This window comes from Chanodichthys erythropterus, chromosome 5 (genome assembly GCF_024489055.1).
Source record: "Chanodichthys erythropterus isolate Z2021 chromosome 5, ASM2448905v1, whole genome shotgun sequence".
NCBI lineage: Eukaryota > Metazoa > Chordata > Actinopteri > Cypriniformes > Xenocyprididae > Chanodichthys > Chanodichthys erythropterus.
The window spans coordinates 9860010-9879502 of NC_090225.1; the positions used below are offsets into that span (position 1 = coordinate 9860010).

The 19493-nt window shown below is 36.5% G+C and overlaps 2 protein-coding genes across 15 annotated transcripts in view; one reads left to right on the forward strand and one right to left on the reverse strand.

Moving 5' to 3' along the window:
- Positions 1–16321, reverse strand: part of lrrfip2 (leucine rich repeat (in FLII) interacting protein 2) — a 31150-nt gene extending 14829 nt beyond the window's left edge. For 2 of the 13 annotated variants that reach the window (XM_067386019.1, XM_067386016.1), the window contains exons 1-8: positions 15904–16308; positions 14708–14859; positions 5092–5178; positions 4010–4066; positions 2978–3031; positions 2823–2870; positions 2404–2481; positions 596–640 (exon numbers count right to left, since the gene is read on the reverse strand). In XM_067386019.1, the coding sequence (XP_067242120.1) occupies positions 596–640; positions 2404–2481; positions 2823–2870; positions 2978–3031; positions 4010–4066; positions 5092–5178; positions 14708–14797 (459 nt within the window). In that variant the 5' untranslated portion in view covers positions 14798–14859; positions 15904–16308. Of the gene's footprint in view, positions 1–595; positions 641–2403; positions 2482–2822; positions 2871–2977; positions 3032–4009; positions 4067–5091; positions 5179–14707; positions 14860–15903 lie in introns of all 13 variants that reach the window. The other 11 variants (XM_067386014.1, XM_067386012.1, XM_067386015.1 and 8 more) reach the window with 11 other exon arrangements.
- Positions 16322–17726: 1405 nt separating this feature from the next.
- On the forward strand, positions 17727–19412 carry mrpl14 (mitochondrial ribosomal protein L14). 2 transcript variants are annotated; one of them, XM_067385169.1, is made up of 3 exons: positions 17727–17816; positions 18052–18116; positions 18499–19412. In XM_067385169.1, exons 2-3 carry the CDS (start codon positions 18058–18060, stop codon positions 18863–18865), a joined length of 426 nt encoding a protein of 141 aa, XP_067241270.1. In that variant the 5' UTR covers positions 17727–17816; positions 18052–18057; the 3' UTR covers positions 18866–19412. The 2 variants fall into 2 exon arrangements, with proteins under 2 accessions (XP_067241270.1, XP_067241271.1); XM_067385170.1 differs by having other exon boundaries at positions 17760–17816; positions 18057–18116.
- Positions 19413–19493: the final 81 nt, after the last annotated feature.

The window sequence follows — 19493 nt, forward strand, 5'->3', positions numbered from 1 at the left end:
ATAGACATTGATAAAAGTGCGCACCCTTGCTTTACTGAGAAAATAAGGTCAAGGAAAAACCTGTAGATGGAAAATCTCCATAAAGGTGCATTTGCAAGTGTTTTTTTCTACTTGTTATTTTGCAGTTTTTGTTAGCAAAGATTTATTTCTTATTTATTCAACATTATTATTTTTTTAGAAGCTTCAATTACAGTATAAATATTCTTAAGAGTTAAGTTCATTGTCATTTGAAAGTGTGTAGGCCTACTTCCATTATTATGCCGTTATGTTATGATTATATATTCGGTGGCATAAAATGGTCTTAAAATGACAATATCATCTCATATCACAATTATTTCTGGGGCAATATATCGCACAACAAAAAGTAGTTATCGTGACAGGCCTACACACTAAGACTAACCCTAATCACGATTTTAGTTTTATTCTGATTAATCATGCAGCCATAGAACCTAGTCATAGACGTACACAGCTACGCTCTGATAGGAGAATGCTGGAAAGAACCATCTCCCCTTATATTAGTCAAACAGCAGAACAATTAAATGCAGAACTACTGACATTCAATGGAAAATAAACATAAACTGGCATAGATACATACAGTGGAAAGGGAGCTCTTCAAAGAGGAACTACTGGAGACACCAGACTGCAGAGAAAACAGCAGTCAAGACAATCACAATCTATGCTGGATATACAGTAGAATATGAATTAATGCATGCTGCAGACATGCCATTTGCGCTAATAAGGGAGCGTTATGTCAGATTACAACCAAAGACCTTTTTGTGTTAGTGCCACAACGAGTCAGTGCTGTTATACTCCATATATATAAAACCACTCAACCGTGCCAGTCATCAAAATCACAAAATCTGCCCATAATGGCTATATCAATATTGAAGTAACCCACATGCAAATCAAATGTGGCTCTCAGAACATTATTCTTTAGCTGCCTTTTCACCATCTTTTCCATGTATGAACATCATAATTTAAAATTTGCTTATTTGTAGGTTTTCCCTGACCATGGGAAGCCTGTATATCTTTATTAATAACCAGTTTAGAATTAGGTCTGCCCCCTAATAGTCGACTAAATGTTAGTTGATGAAAAGAGGCTTGTTCTGACTAAATTTTAATTAGTCGGTTAGAAAGAAGAAAACTCCACAAGAATTGGCGAAGTCACGCAGTGACAGATTGTTAACACGGCTGGTCCATGCGGTAATTTGTCGGGCAGAAAATCAAAAGCGTGGGAACATTTCGAGAGGGTAAAGAAAGACCATGGTGACATGCAACCTCAAAAATGACTTCCAATTTAAAACATGTAGCCTAATATTAGGCAGTCATAGCTGCTGGCTCTAACGTTAACGTGAACCTAGATAAATGTGTGCTATTTGAAGGTCATATCCAAGTGTTCACGAGGAGTGTGGAAGCTAAATTAGTACAGCGCTTACTGCACGTCATATTTAAATTAACGTCCATGTCCACGTCATCGAAGCAAATCTTTTCAAAGGCCGTCTTCAATGGCTATGTTTACACGCAACCAAATAATCCGTAAGTAATCGGATTGATGGCTCAATCGAACTGAATCTCCATGTAAACACCTTAATCGATCTGATTGAGCTCGATCCGAATTAAATTTAAATTGGATTGGAAGAGGTTTATTCCTTTTCTAATCCGATCAAGAGGGCATGTAAACACTTGATCGGAGTGAAAACTGAAACTGGAAAGTACTACGAATGTGCGATGATGTAGAAATAGCATAATGACGTATGACACATGGAAAGGGGATGTTCTTCCTGTTGAATAAAGTGTCAAATGAGTGTCCGGTCATTATAAAATTCTCTTTTAACTCAGCTTCTGTGGAACAGGACAACGTCCCACAAGCCCTTGTTTCATGCTCTCATCCACGGATGGGGAGGGGCATTTTTACTGCGTGATAAGCAGCAAGGCACAACGGTTCATATGCTCACTGTCTCCAAATTATGACCAGAAATGGGTAAATATTAAGTCTGTTTAAAACAAACAAAGAACTAATGTAGAAGAATGGTTATTATGCACAAACAGCTGGAAACTGTATATAGCGAGTGCTGGAGAGCTTAATTTATATTTTCAATGCTCATTATTATGGTTTAGTATTTCACCCCCAACTAATGGCTTAAATGAACAACTCGCAGTCGACAAGGAAAATCTTTAGTTGGGGGCAGCACTATTTAGAATGATATAATTTCAATAAAATAGAAGCTAAATTAGGTGTTACACAGAGAAGCTTTTTGTGGCCAAGATTGTCAATCTAATGTTAGTATATACAGTACAGTAGTCTAATTTAGAGAGTCATGAAAGTCACACAAGACAAAACAATGTTGCCAAAATACACACTACAATGCCTGGAGAAAACACACACACAGTGTACACACGTACCGCCAAGTCTCTTCTCCTGGAAGAACTAACCCGACTGGAGTGATGAGAACTGCTCAAGTCTCGTAAAGACGAATTTGACTTTGAAAGTAGAGAGAAATCCAATAGGCAACATTAATTTGCAATTTCAAAACTACTCCCTAAAACTGCAAATTAAAACTACTCTCCAATTGTTTGTGATTTTTGGATCTATGCTGAATACATATTTGGAAATATGCTGAATACTGTGGCAGGTTTCTATTTGTATGCCAGGTAATATTATTTCAAATTAAACAATTATAATTATTAGTGTTCAAATGTCTCCAATATGATCAATTTCACACTGGCTTGTGGGTAAATATTACTATACACAGGTTCTGAAATTGAGCAATATTTCTTCATAAGAAAAATGAGAACTGAATGCACTTTCCAGAATTACACACCCTATAACTTCCGACACTCCGAACCGATGCTGTGTCATCATTTAAACCCTGTCGATGAGAGATTAGGAGAACAGAGTAAGACAAAAGAAAGAAAAAAAATGAGAAAAAGCAGAAGAAAGAGCGGGAGAACAACATCAACATCAGCAGATACAGACCCGTCGGCTGTGGCTACTGGAATGATGACCATGACGGGCCTTTTCTGAATCAGCCTGAGATCAAGAGAATGAAGGAGATTGAATATAAACAAAAGATCGCTGCATGTTTTAGGCTGTGTTAGTGTTAGTCTTCACCGGCAGTCCTAAACAAACTGTAAACACACTTAACATGCTGATATTCTGCACCGATAAGGCCTGTTCAAATTTCAGGGTAAGCATACAAGCTTACTAGCAAGCAATATGACAATAAGGGATGGGCAATACAACTAAAAAAAGCCTTAAATTTTTACCCTTTAGACAAAATACAAAATCTTGATGTTCATGTATTTGCTTTTACTAATGCAGTTAACTATTAATTATCTAGTAAAAAAAAAAAAAAGCTAAAAATAATTGTGTATTTTCCATAATGTTATTCACTGAATGAACATTAAAATTAATTTATTTTGATTATTAATTAAAAAAAAAAAAAAAATATTGACATGCACCAATATAAAATAAACAATTTAATATATAAAAATATAGTGTAGGGTTTTGAAAACATAAAAAAAATAATAATAATAATCATCTGCTGTAAAAATGATCACAAACTGCAAATACATCAGGAAAATATCACCCAGACCATAAAGCAAATGCCACCTATAGCTTATAGTTTTATGAACACAAATTGAAACACTTAGGTCATTTTTTATTGTAATATACACACACACACACACACACACACACACACACACACACACACACACACACACACACACACACACACACACACACACACACTAAAGCAAACAGTGAAAAAAGTTAATCCAACGCCATCCTAACAGAATAATACTATTTTTAAACACAACAACCAGACCACAAGGGCTCTTTTATAAATTCAAAAGAACACAAGTAATATTCACAAAACATGCTTGAAAGCCACATATAAACAACTGAGTGTAAGAGAATACAGCTAGCACACTCCCATCTGAAAGCTCTTTATTAGTTTAAGGCAAAAGTACATGCATGTCCAAACTGGTCTAATCTTTCTCATACCATCCATTGGTGGATTTGCCCCCATTTCCTGCTAGAGGAGTGCTGATGGTAAGACAGCTGTGAGAGAGAGACAGCCACGAGACAAACACAAAGACTTCTGTTGCACTTCAATGTGACAGTGGATTGTTTGGAACTTGTGAATTCTGACAGTGATAAACATTTCACAAACAAAGACACTGATGAATAAACCTATTAAGATGCAATTACACATACTGAAACTATGTAAACATATTCTTCCAACAGGTCTGTGAGTGTTGGAACTCACAAGCACAGAAAAAACTGACAGATACAGCTGACATCGATAACTGAATCATTCACATGTGTCTGCAACCACCGAAAACACACTGTATTGTCAAAGGCCTGTTTCCACTTATGACCTTAGTCAGTCAGCAAGCTAAATCTGGGTTTCGAATCTGGAACTATTTGTAAACACAGTCGTACTTAGTCTTCTGAAGAAAAATGCTTAAAACAGACAAGCAACGCATCAAAAGAGAGGTGATAGTCTGTAGACGATCAGGCATATTCTGAACAAATTACAGAGACTCTGTTCCAAAACCTAGAGAGCTGCCTTGCTGTTTACTGCATATGTAGGCATCATCCTAACTGAAATGGAACCTCATAAGTGATCGATCTGGAACAAAGATAAATAGTCAGCATCCCCACCCATTATACTAATAGTGTTCAGTGTACAAGAGACTCTGCTCAATATTTCAATAGAGTTTTGCATTATCATTTTTCTAAGGTAATGGCCCATTGCAATGCATTATGGGTTTTCCTTCTCCATGAAGGATATATGCAATGCTGCATCAATTTGCTGCAGACTGAAAGTGTGCTTATGATGCCTTACAATGTTGCATATACATGCAGTTCAGTAGGTTTTGGAACAGATGATCAATGAAGGACAGATCTGCAGCTCAAGAGACCTAAATGTAATAAGTATAGTAAACACATAGGCATGGTTTTAGGTTTGGGCAAAGGCACAGGAAAGAGTTATGAAGCACTTGAGAAACTATACATTATGTCATTCTTTGGGCAGTAAGTTCAAGTGCCTTTTGCCATCTTATGTTCTCTGTAAAACTCACCTCTTTCTGCTGTCGCTCCAGTTCTCTCATTCGGATGTCCCGGGCCTCTGCACGAGCAGCTCTCTTCGCAGCAAGTCTAGCCTCCGCCTGCACAAGAGAGAAAACAGAATTCATTTAAATGGCTATAACACTAAACAGTCTGAACAGGAAGCACTCTGTCTGGACACGTAATGGTACGCAAAACCTGCAATTTTGGAAAATAGTCATCACTCTGCATCACTTCTGTATGAATTGGTCAGATTACTCTCTGCCTTGCAGAATCTGAGTCTCATTGCTCACTCACTCACTACTGGTTACTTTTTTTTGTTTGATGCAAAATGAGCAAATGTGCTATGTGTAAATTTTAAAAACAATGTTATAAAGCTACAGTGTTGTTAAAGATACAAGTTTAAATTAATTAATTAATTAATTTATTTTATGAATTAATTTTATTATTTGATATATAGGAGGGCTGCGCAATCAATCGAATTTCTAATCATGATTACGAATGCAATGATTTCATAATTGTTCAAACGCACGATAACAGAAAAAATATCCATTTACAATATTCTGCGTGCTTAAAGGGATAGTTCACCCAAAAATTAAAATTTGATGTTTATCTGCTTACCCCCAGCGCATCCAAGATGTAGGTGACTTTGTTTCTTCAGTAGAACACAAATGATGATTTTTAACTGCGACCGTTGCCGTCTGTCAGTCAAATAATGGGAGTGAATGGGAACACAATCAATAAGAGTCGAAAAAATGCACAGACAAATCCAAATTAAACCCTGCGGCTCGTGACGACACATTGATGTCCTAAGACATGAACCGATCAGTTTGTGTGAGAAACCGAACAGTATTTATATAATTTTTTACCTCTAATACACCACTATGTCCAACTGCATTCAGCACTCGCTTAGTGAGGTCTGATCGCGCTCTGACAGCTGAAGTGATGTCTAGCACTCACTTTTGACTCTTATTGATTGTGTTCCCATTCACTCCCATTATTTGACTGACAGACGTGCCTTGTGCACAGCCTATATATATTTACTCCACTAACTAACTCTACAAACATGGAAAACAGTGAAAAATGGACCTCTCAGCCTTACGCTTTGAGTGGACCAAGCGAAACATGATTATGTATTTCTGCTTAGCTAGTGACATTGGGCATCAAGCACACAGCAAAAGCTAATACTGTTTCATATACGGTCTTTGTACAACAGTTCTATCTAATAATGTATTAGACAGGACTATTAAACAGATAGTAAACTAATGCTATAGAAAAGCAATGAAAAAAAGTGTGTTTTTAGCTTGTTTTTATGTTTATATAAATATGTGGCATGCAGTTGCTTCAAACAATGGTATAAAGCTATTCAAAACATCATTCAATGTAAATTATGATAATCATAATTAATAATCGCAATTACAATTTCAAGTGAATGATCGACAATTATGATTTTTGTCATAATCGTGCAGCTCTAATATATAATTCTGCTTCGTCACTGCATTCTCAACTGTTGGTGGCATTTAAGGCTGATGGTTCAAAAGTCAGCAATCATAACAAGAGCAGTCGTCAGAGTTGTGGATAATATGCTGATGATATGTATAAGAGCAGCTGGCTCACGGGACCTATAATATTCAAACCAGTCGTGTCTCAATCCCATTGGCAATCTTTCTCCCTCAACTTTCCTGTCTCTCTATAGTCCTATAAATAAATGCCCCAAAACACCAATAAATAAAACAAAAAAGAGGAGGAACAGTCATAATTTCCATGCACCCATAGTTGGGGAAGCAGCTCTCACTGGACTGTTGGCTTGAAAGAAGGAATCTAAAAGTCCTGACACAAATCACTCAAATGGGTGTCCTGGGAAACCACACCTGTCCCAGTGACAGCGCTCTTTTCAGCTTTTAAGTGTTGCTGACATGTCTTTGGAGGGTGGGGTTTGGTAAGTGAGGGGGTGCGGAAGAATTGATTGGGCTGGTCTATAATTCACGTTTATCAGAAATACAGCTGAACTCACTTACACCATCTTTCACTAGATAAAAAAACAACAAACATGATTCAGCAGCAGTGTCTAATTTAAGATCAACACACACAGTGCACCAGACTCACACTCCAGGTAAACACATGCTGGAAGATTTCTAACTATCACATTCCTCATGTGACACGCACATGCAATATGACCTGTTTACATTTCCTAAAACCCTACACAATAATTAATTACATCACATTCCAATACAATTATACCTTGACAGAAAGGACAGTGACTTTGCAAAGTATGCAACCTGACAGCAAACATTTAAACAAGGCTTATGGCAAATCTTTAAACATATGGTGAGGTTAGAGAGGGTGGGCTCGGTGTGTGTGTGTGTGATTATTCTGCTCAGCACCTGTTGAGCTGTCTGACAGTTTGACCAGCTCACCAGAGCAGCTCAGCTGAGCCCAGTGTCTCCAGCTCTATCTATAGACCAGCAGAGCCTCCGTCATGAGACTGCAACAGGAAATCTGAGCGAGGGGAGACACTTACTTCACAACCTCCAACATAGCCGTTCATTTATTAGAGACAGTCTTACTGTATTCTGCAGAACAAATGAGCTCTATAGTGGGACTAACCAATGAGATGCAACAGACACACACTACACAATAAGCTTATCAAAGCTGGATATGAAAATGGTTGCAACTGTGTTATCGAAGGTCACAATAAAATGCAAAGTGTCTATATTTGCACTGGTTCGTTATTATAGTGCAGTCTGTATGTTAAAATGTCTTGCCGTTTAACATGTATCTACATGGTTGGTTGTCTTGCCTGAGTTCAACAGATATAACGGTAGAGGCTAGGGCTGCACGATTAATCGCATGCTATTCTCACGCGCATTTCGTCAGTAAAGCCGGTTCCCTGATTACCGCTAAATCACAATCACCTGCTTTCAAATGGAGCGCCATTTAATAGACTGAGCCGTAGATCACTGAAAAGCCACGCAATATCGCGTTCATTATCGCAGGCGATTCATCTGCGATATGAACGCGATATTGCGTGGCTTTTCAGTGATCTACGGCTCAGTCTATTAAATGCCGCTTCATTTGAAAGCAGGTGATTGTGATTTAGCGGTAATCAGGGAACCGGCTTTACTGACGAAATGCGCGTGAGAATAGCATGCGATTAATCGTGCAGCCCTAGTAGAGGCAGTAAAAGACAGACAGTGGAGGACAGATAATGAAAGATAAAGACAGAGCCAGTGAAAGATGGAAACTGGAAAGCCACGGGGCATAAGAAGACAAAAGGGAGGCCACTCTTGTATTGCTCCTGGATGTAAAAATTTGTTTAACAGTCTTAAGGTCAATTCACACTGTACAGACAAATGCTAATTAACATGTTTGTTAGGTTTTGTTGAATCTGTGTGCTACCCCGTTGGAGTCCATTGGTGTAGGTCAGGGTTTGCTTTAACACGACTGAACATATTCAGTCAGTGTTTGTCAGTGTCTGGTGATGCAGTGTGAACAAGACAGTTATTTTATATAAAATTCTAAATTCAACAACCAACATGTTTGTTGGTATTTCTCTGCGCTGTGTGAATCGGCCTTTAAAGCAAAGGACAAGTGCAACTGCCTCTGAAACGGAGAACAGTAATGCTTCGCTTCAGAAGACACATTCAGTCCCACTGCATCAAGATTTGTTGCCAAAACAACTGTCAGAAATTAAATTGAACCACAATCATTATAAACACCTGTCTGTCATTCCACAACATACCAAAACAGACGCAAACCGCAAAATAATAATTTTTTTTTACAGTGACTTCACATTTACCAATAAGGATTCCATACATTGGATAATGTCCAAACATTATCCCTAATCCCTTCATCTTCCTTGCTATCTTTTTTTAATCCTTTGGCATTCTGTGCAATAAAGTTATTAACCAAATTTTCCTTCACTGTTGGAATCTTGACTTATTTTTGTTCACCTATTTTTCATAGGTGCCCAGAACTGCCTTGCATATAGCACTCTATTGGTCTTCTACTTGGCGACAGATATTATGAGTTTATCCATTACTAGTAACGATTGCAGCAACTAAGCCAAAAATTCAAAAAGCAGAATTCGAACTATAATAACCTTCATTACTCCAAACTCAACCAACCCATTGACGTCACAGGTTGTAGTACTGCAAGATGGCGGAGCTATAACAGAATTTTTTTCTTTCTTTTAAATGGTTACATTTATCATGTTTGTTATATAATCTTTGATTACAGCGGACATCAATTTATTAAATAATGTTAAAGGGTTAGTTCACCCAAAAATTATGTAATTTATTACCCTCATGTTGTTCCACACCCCTAAGACCTTCGTTCATCTTCGGAAATACAAATAAGACATTTTTGGTAAAATCCGATTGCTCAGTGAGGCCTGCATTGCCAGCAAGATCATTTCCTTTTTCAACACCCAGAAAGGTACTATAAACATATTTAAAACAGTTCATGCGACTACAGTGGCTCAACCTGAATGTTATGAAGCGACGAGAATACTTTTTATGTGCCAAAAAACAAAAACAAAATAACTTTTCAACAATATCTAGTGATGGGCGATTTAAGAAAACTGCTTCATGAAGCTTGAATCTTTTGTTTCGAATCAGTGGTTCGGAGCGCGTATCAAACTGCCAAAGTCACGTGAATTATTGAAATTTCGAAACACGCATGATCTAACAAAGCCTTGTTTACTGAAATCACATGATTTTGGAGTTCTGAACCACTAGTTTGAAACAGAAGATTCAAAAAGCTTTGAATCTTCATCAAGCAGTGTTTTGAAATCGCCCTTCACTAGATACTGTTGAATACAGTCATTATATTGTTTTGTAGCTTTATAATATTAAGGTTGAACCACTGTAGTCACATGAACTGTTTTAAATATGTTTTTAGTACCTTTCTGGGCATTGAAAAAGGAAATGATCTTGCTGGATATGCACTGTGCCATCGGATTTTATCAAAAATATCTTAATTTGTGTTCTGAAGATGTACAAAGGTCTTATGGGTGTGGAATGACAAGAGGGTGAGTAATTAATGACATAATTTTGAATTTTGGTGAACTAACCCATTAACTTGAATGACTGCTTTATTTCCACTTTAAGTAACAACAAGCGATACTAAACGAAAATTTAAACATTTAGGTACAAATTAGCGCTGACCGATATATTGCATGCGATTGTCATGCGCATTTCGTCAGTAAAGCCGGTTCCGGCATTTAATAGACAGAGCCGTAGTTCACTGACAAGCGACGCAATATCACGTTCATTATCGAAGGCGATTCATCTGCGGTATGAATGTCTATTAAATGCCGCTCCATTTGAAAGTAGGTGATGGCGATTTAGCGGCAATCAGGGAACTGGCTTTACTGTCGAAATGCGTGTGACAATCGCATGTGATATATCGGTCAGCCCTAGTACAAATAATAACCTTTTTTTTCCCTTGCATGTTAATTTTTTTTGTCAATCCATGAGGTAGGCATGCACTTTGAATGTTAAACTGGGCATAAAAGTACTAAAGTATGTTGACCTATTTGAACCTCACATTAAACCTTATACAGCAGTGCAAGCCAGTAAATAGCTAAAGAAATATCACACCTTGCCCTAGATACTCCAAGATGAGAGGACTAGCTCATTCTGTTGCTTTGTGACTAATAGACCATGCAAATTACTGGCATTTCAAAGTGACTAGACTGGCCAGTAACATAAGTGACCTCCACAGGAGGTTGCACGGCTCAAATTTACCCGAAGTAACCTGGACCTCATAGGCAAATCAAACGGCATGCTTTCAATTCACAGAGATTTCTGTTAACCATTAGGGAGTTTCCTCTGCAGTAGGTGCGAAATGGGTGGATCCAGAGGTAGGTTCAATGAAACAAGCAAGGGATTCATGTGTGCTGTAGGTAGACAATGATTCATAATCTTTGGACTGCATGGGTGGAGTGACTTCTGCACTTTTAGATATAGTAGGTCTATCAGCATATGCCCTAATGTAATGGATCAGCATGCAATTCAGCTTCTCTCAACTGTAAAAACACGTGACTGACTCAATAGGTTCAGAAGTATGTGAATTCCAGCAATGCACAGAACAAGATGCCAGATCTCTCTCACTGCAAGAATAAATAATGATTAAATATTTAGATATTTAACAAACATCCTCAGTGTTGCTGGAGTTCCTCTTCTGCATTACAATTCACAACCTGAAGCATTAGATTTCTCTGTTTCCTCTTTTAATACATCCTTATATGGTCCATATTCAGGTTAGGAGATATTGCCACATAATTCTGCTTTTACAATGACAGTATCAAAAGGATATGACTGCCTTCCATTTCCTTCATGTTAAACACTTGACAGACACACAAAAAAATATGTGTCAGCAGCCTACCCTTGTTTTTTTTTTTTCCCTTTAGACCATGGCAGAAAAATACTGTTCTTTTTATGAAATGTGGTGCACACATAATCAGAGAAGAGATGTCGCTGTAATAGAGAGGGGAAGTTAATGTTTTGGATGAAAAATTACAAGGGCACATGATTATTAAAAATATAATGATGTCCACAGATAAATTATATATTATTAACACTGCAGTATTCCATAAAAATAGGAATCGTCAATTTTGATTGCATGATGACTTCAAGGTGAAATCAATAATTTCTGCAGCATTAAAAGGAATTGCAAAAAAAAAAAACCTAGTTCACTAATTCTGCAACAGCTGAATAATTAATTAGTGATGTCGACTAGTTAATTTAGTTTTGATATTTTAAGTGGCAATGATGCATGCTGTGCTTTAGCTAATGCTGTATCACAGCAACAAGAAATGCATATGTTACAGTTATATAATGAACATTGTAAACAAACAATGAAAAAGGATGCAAGACAAGACATCAAACTCTGTCATTCATGATTTTATATCTGGCTTAGTGTCAAGGTCAGCCAATTTGGTCACATGAGGGCTCTGCAATTATAAATTTGGGTCATACAAGTTAATTTCAGCTCGTGTCCCAGAGCACAGCACTGATAGCAGTCAAATTTTTATACTTGTGAGAGTGATGGGTTCACACATGTGTGCTGCTGAAAAATCTGAGACAAGTCCATACTGGCTGCTCCCTGCTCAAGCTGTGAGTCAAACTTCATCAGCTGTAGCTCCAACTGGCAGAACCTGAACGTTCACATATCAACACATCACAAAAGAGCTATGAAGGACTGACCAACAATATTATGCAGATCCAAACAATTCAGACTACAGTGTAGAGCTTACATAGCAGATGTTTACCTTAACCCTATAAAGTGTACTGTATCATATTATCATATACTGTGCCTTCTGCCCTCTGAACAAATATTTATACTTTTTTAGCAAATAAAATGCCTTTTAGCATAAATGCAAAAATGCCATCTTCAGGGCGTGGTACTTGTACACTCAAAAAAATGAACTTTCACTGTTGTTAGTTTAACTCAAACCATGCTTGTTCACATTACTTAAAAAACTCATGTAACTACATGAACTTAATTTAAAGTTGTTTCCTACTAAAAATGAGTATTGTCAGCTTAACTTAAGTGTTTGTTCAGTCAACTTAACATTGCTGAGTGAAACGCACAAATTAATGTTGACATAACTAACTGAGCAGTGGATCCGTAGTTCCCAGCATGCTTTGCAAAGGACTGCATTAGGAGAGTAAATTTAGGGATTAAAGTGTGTTTTTCAGTAAAGGAAAAGATGTTGTTAGTTTATGTTAGTGTTTAATGAGTTGTATTTACTCTAACAAATTTTGTTAGTTTTACTTGAATTTCTTTTGTTCATACAACTAAATTGTTATTTGTACAAATTACTTAATATAGTTGCATGGAACCACTTGACACTTTTTTAAAAAAAAGTAAATCCGACATTTTTTTGAGTGTACGTGGTATTGTCTTTTTTATTTTGAAATCTTTAATGATCTTTTAAAAGTACATGTAAGAATAACTTCAATATTATTAGTAATATTTCAAGTTGAACATTTAATGGACTGAAGCAATTTAGGTTAGCCATACATCATTTTTTATAGAAACATAAAGTGCTATTTAAATTAAGGTGACTTGACTTGAAAATGTTAAAATGTAAATAGGGATGCACAATACTTTATCCACCATATCGGTAACAGCAGATACATGTTCCTTTTAATGTCATCGCCCCGATAGGAAAATTTGGCCAATATTTTAAAGCTAAAAAAAATAAGGGATTATTTTTTTCTTTCAGATGAGATGCACACTGTTAGCAATGATGGTTTTGAATTGCTTGAAATATCATTATCATCACTTCAACAAGGAAAATAAATTAAGTTCAACATGTGCAGTGCAAATCTGTCATATAGGCTAAATAAAATTATAATGAGAGCATCGATACAATTGTTTGCTTGGGGCATGGCTTTTAATGGTGAGACTTTTGTTTTTGTAATCATGCTCTAAAAAAATTACATAAAAATTTGGATTTAGATTTATCGGCCAGCCAATATATCGGTTATCGGCTTTGAAATATAAAGGATTATTGTATCGGTCAAAATTTTCATATCAGTGCATCCCTAAATGTAAGTATCAAATAAAATGGGCTTTTGAAAAACATTTAACTGTTTATATCTCAATCATAACTGTTCTGCATCGCACACACAAATTGCATATCTGCACCAAATTGCATATTTTTGCTCAGTTTGGGCCTTTGAATAAAACCAATGTTTTTTCTCCAAATCCTTCCAATATGGGCCATAAAAGCCTGAAGTATAAAATATGATACAAAAAACTTCCAATTTAAAAAAATGATTTTTCTGACTATCATATGTCAGGCTCTACAGGGTTAATATTTTCATCTGGGACAGTCACTTAAATACAGATAGGATCCCTATTTAAGATGTCATAACACGAACTCTCTCTAAAACACCACCCTTTGAAGACATGCCAGCAAATCCAACGTCAGCAAACCCAAACAGGCATAATGATTGACAGCTGGAAGGAGTTTCTGATTACAAGGTGTTGGCCGCTACCCTGAGTACTTTTTTTTCTTCTTTTTTCTTTACTGTTTACAGGGCCTAGAGCTGTCACAGAGACAGGTACACATGTTCCTGTAATATGTGGCATGTAGTAAGGACATTTTTGTTTTTTTTTTTTTTTTTTTTTTTTTTTCAAAAAATCAAGTCGCTTACAGCACCTTTAGTTCTCTCAGATATCTTTAATGGGGCTTCCTATAATGACAGAAAAGTACTGCTCTGTTTTCAAGAATTAGTTCACCTATCACTTCATTTACTCCTGTTGTTCCAAATGTCAGAATTTTTTTTTTTAAACACCAGTGGAAAGCATACAGAGAGAGTCTATAGAATGGCAATCAAACTCCAAAAATGTTTGACATCATTGACAGCAAATGTCATTGGTTCTCTTGTGTTATGTGTAAATGCAAATGAGATTCGGAAGCTGCAGTGGAGGGTATGACTATTTTCTTTTTATATGCTTAATCCAAAATCATTGTAACAACCTCAGGGTGAGAAAACATCAACAGGAGTTTCATTTCTGGGTGAGCGCTTCCTTTACTGTGGTCACAGGAAACCACCAGCCACAAGATGACATTAGTGAGATAAACGGGGGTCACAGGCGAACACCTCTTACCTCTCTGGCGATGCTGCTCAGAGCCTCATCCTCCGCTGAGAAACGGTCTTTAATTGGGGCCCGTTTTCGTCCTGATCCTGGTGTCCCCATGTCAGCAGCAACTCCACAGCTGAATCAAGATCAACTTGCTTCCCTTCAACTTGCTTAATATTCTGCAGATGAAGACAATGATTGGCAGCTGTCAGAATTTAAGACAGTCCATGTAGAAAACACTGAATGGGATGGTTACTGTCTCCTCTCTGAAAAGCGGCCTATTTGTGTAAAACGTAACCTTAATGACCAGTTTGCTGAGACAATGAAGCAATCTAACAGCACACAGCAAAGACATACAGTAAAGAAAATTGCATAGCCAGTGCTTTTTTACTATGCTACCAAATCTATTCCACCAAATTCAGCAAGTTATCTTAGTGTTATTTTATAAAACATTTCAAATGTGGGGTAGATAAGCCTGGCCTCTCACACTATCTCACACACCCACAAATAGAGGCTTTAGTCATGTGTGTCTGGACTCAGAGCTGATTAACACCAGACACACAACACACTCCTCATAATATAATGTGACAAAGCAGAGAAATATCACAGGCACGGAAGACTAATGTGTTTTATTTCTCAGTTCTTCTTTGCTCTTTTGTCAGCTAATTAGTTTATACAATAACTTTTAATAAACACTTCATTTATATAGACAAATAATACCTTGAATGTTAAGTAGTTTAACCAAAGAATTGTGCGTACAGTATCATGCTTGTCTGTATCATGTATATAAAGCAGTGTTGAATGCGTCAGGATATTATAATAACACTTCAATGTAGATACATTTATAAATAAAAATCTATATTTGTGTTGATATTTCTGCTCATGTGCTAAATATAAACCAACACTCATTCAGCAGCGTGACAGACTAACTTAAAGCACTTTATTTACCCCCAAAAAACAAATAAATAACAAGTAACTTCAATATTAAACACATTTAGTATCCACTATACAAAGCTAAATGTATGTAAATATTATAATTGATGAATATGCTAAGTAATATTCAATATTTATGACTCTAGTTAGCGGTTAGCCTGCTAGCTTGTCCTCAAAGGCATAAAGTGTGTAAATGTCACTAAAGTCTCGTGCCGTTAATTCGCTTATTACATTTTAGTGACCTGCCTGGACTTTCATGACAGTTGGTTCCGTAAGTACCGGTTTCTTACCGTTTCTGTCCGTCACTATTCCGCTCGAGACTCGGGTCGGTTCTGACTGACTGGGACCCGAGGCGCGTTCCCGCTGACCAGTGAGAGCGAGTGTGCACGTGCGCGTGGCTGTTTGAGGGAGCGCGCGCGTGCTTGCGTGACAGCCACAAACTGACACTGTCCGTCACCTCAAACTTTCCCAAGAAAACGGCTCAAGTTAAGTCACAAGAGGCTTAAAAGCAGCGTACCACCGCTAGTATAAGTTTAATTTCTTTTAAAAAAGACAGTAAATGGCGAGAAAAGCCGTTACACTCTACGTTTATGGTCGTTCTTGAGAGTCTGAAGTGTTTTTTTCCAGCTTCGCGCTGAAAGTCCCGGATGTTGGAAAAGAGGGGCGTGGCCTTCGAACACGCCTAAACCACTATAGAACGTTACCCTAAGCAGAAAGCTGTTCAGATTGTACAGAATGACTCCTTTCATGTATTTGTGTAATAATGTTGTCCATTCCTCTTAGCAATTTTATTTATTGGTTAAAAACTGTTTAGACTATACATGGTTAGCTATATTGTTCATGTTCTTGTTATTCAATAACAATAATAAAACTCTAGACCCTACCCTAAATCTAACCGATTTCATGGAGAAATCTTAATAATAATAATAATTTCTGATTTCTTAATGTATTTACAACACCACAGACTGCAGTTTTGTGTTACATTTCCAGTCCAATAGTGACCTCTAGCTGTTGATTTCAAAATATTGTCATCGTGGTAACAGTAACAGACATGTGGATATGAATGAATGAATGAATAAATAAAGCAAGCTTAAAATAATAAAAATAAAGTTAAAAACAGCAAAAATAAATACAGAGAAAAACAATACTAATATATATATATATATATATATATATATATATATATATATATATATATATATATATATATATATATATATATATATATATATATATATATATATATACACCCTAATACTAACCCTAACCCTGGGTAGTTACATGTAATCTGGATTACGTCATCAGATTACAAAAATTAAGTATGTGTAATTTGATTATATTACTTTTTAAAACACTCGTAATCAGACCACACTATTGATTACATGGTTACATATTATTCACACAATGGCAGTAAACCATTCATAATATATTTATTCTTCCCAATTCTTCTTATTCATGTTTTAAATTTTCCTTTCTAAAAAAAGCATATCGCTTATATACATTCAGAAAGTCTAGTTAGGTGACTACACAAAAATTGAGAGAATTTGACCATTGGATTTACAGAAATCATTTCTCAACATTGCCTATCGAATCAACTCCTGACAAACACATTAATTATTATTTGAATTATCACTCAGTAAGTCATTTAACCATGTATTGCTATACCTTTTGTCTTTCAAACACATTTTTTATTCAAATTTTTATTTTAAAAATATTATTCAATTATTAAACTAAATTGTCAAAATAAAATTTGAAATAAAATAGTTGATTTAGTATTTTACATTAATGACACTTTACAAATATATAAATTTGAATAAGAATTATATCAAAAGTAATTTATACATTCTGCCCCTTGCCCCTCTTTTATGCTAATATTTGACATTTTGTGATATAACAACAAAATTAGCAAATGTTTCTATTTATTTCCTATTACACTGATGCATCATCATCGGGCACATGCTAGACTTATATCTAAATATGTTACAGTTTAATGTACTATTAAACTATTAAACAATCGTTTGAGATAGTGTCGTTTTCGTGCTTTTCTTATGTGGTGTGTCTCCTCCAACACTCCAGGGGGCGCGAATGAGCTCGGTTCGCTGCCATTGAAACAATAGAAGAAAAAGATCAAACAAACGTCGCTTTCCGATGACGCAAAGCCGATGAGCGTGTGACATTGGTGTGGTGTGAATGATCCGAGCTGGTAATAACGTTATTTATTCACACTATTTAATATCACTTTACAAGTACATTTTGACCAATGTTTAGATAGACGCTTGAGTTAATTTGCATCCTTTCGCCGATGTTAAATAACATGAGAGCTGTTAAACGCAGGATGCTCTATATAAATTCTCGTTTTTAATAGGGAACAAGTTATATTATAAAGTTATATAATATTATTGTTATTATTATAAATTTTGGATTGTTTTTATTGTCAGGTTAGAATGGCCCTGTCGTTGTCCGGGGTGATTTTGCCCAAACTAATGCAGCAGAGGGCTTTCAGGTAAACAATTTCTTAATTTTTGAGGTTGTACTTGAGTTTTGCAGAGTTCCCATAATCATGAGGGAATTTTATTATTGCAATTATTATTTATACTATCATTTATAATCATGAATGACAGCAAAAGTCATAGAAATTCATTGGTCAGCAAGTGTGGTCACCTTGGGTTTGTTATCCAAAGAAGGTTAGTGATTTATAAACTAATGGGAATTCAAATGTTTTGTTCTCAATATATGATTAGTGGTTCAGTTTCTCCAAAAATTATATTGTACTTTTTAATCGAGCAGCACATTAGACATGATGAATGATTTGAGATGTTTTCTTAATAATTCAAATAAACCTGTTTTTGTTCTGAACAAATATCATTTTATCCACCTCACCGCAGTGTCTCAGCAACTGTGGCCGCTATTCAGAAGTTAACACGCGTGAGGGTGGTCGACAACAGCGCTCTTGGAAATGCCCATCACCACCGTCCACCAAAAGTCATTCACGTGTACACCAAGAATGGAGTCGGTAAAGTGGGAGACAGAGTCTTACTGGCCATTAAAGGACAGAAGAAAAAAGCTCTCATAGTGGGGCATAAGATGCCTGGAGCGCGAATGACCCCACGCTTCGATTCAAATAATGTTGTTCTGATTGAGGAGAATGGAAACCCTACAGGAACGAGAATAAAAACTCCTATACCAACTCACCTGCGCAAAATGGAAGGGGAATATTCTAAACTGTTAGCCATTGCTCAGCGATTTGTTTAGATGAGCGTTTTTGTATTCTAGGAGGACAAATCCCAAAATATGTAACTACTTATCTTTGTAAATATATAAAAATGTGTTCTTTCCATTTAGCAAATGTGCTTTCATGGTTACTATATGGTTATTATAAAATGTGCAGATGAAACTGCTGTAATTTTAATTTTGTAGAGATTATCAACTGATTTGAGGCATGTAATTTCTATTTATAGTATTCTCAAACACATACACAAATCACCATTAAAGGTGCTAAAGAGGATCTTTTCGTCGACTGAGAAACCAAAGACTGTTACTGAGTTTTTGAAATGAGCGCATGCATAAGAACAACCCCCCTCCTTCAAAGGAACGCCTCCCAAAACTCGTAAACACTCGTACTGAAACACGCGTTTTTACCACCGGCATTCGCTGTGTCGTGTTAGTGGATTCATTATATCGGACTCACCGCAGGTCACTCATAATCTGCAGTTGTTACTCCCGTCTCCGGACAAAAACATTGCATGCGGCGCCTGTGGAGTGTGGAAAGTTACTGGAGCGCGCAGCCGCGCTCGTCTCTCACAAGGAACGTCATGGCAGTGATTGACAAGCCAGAGGGCCAATCGTTTACGCGATCATCACGTAAACGATTGGCCCTCTG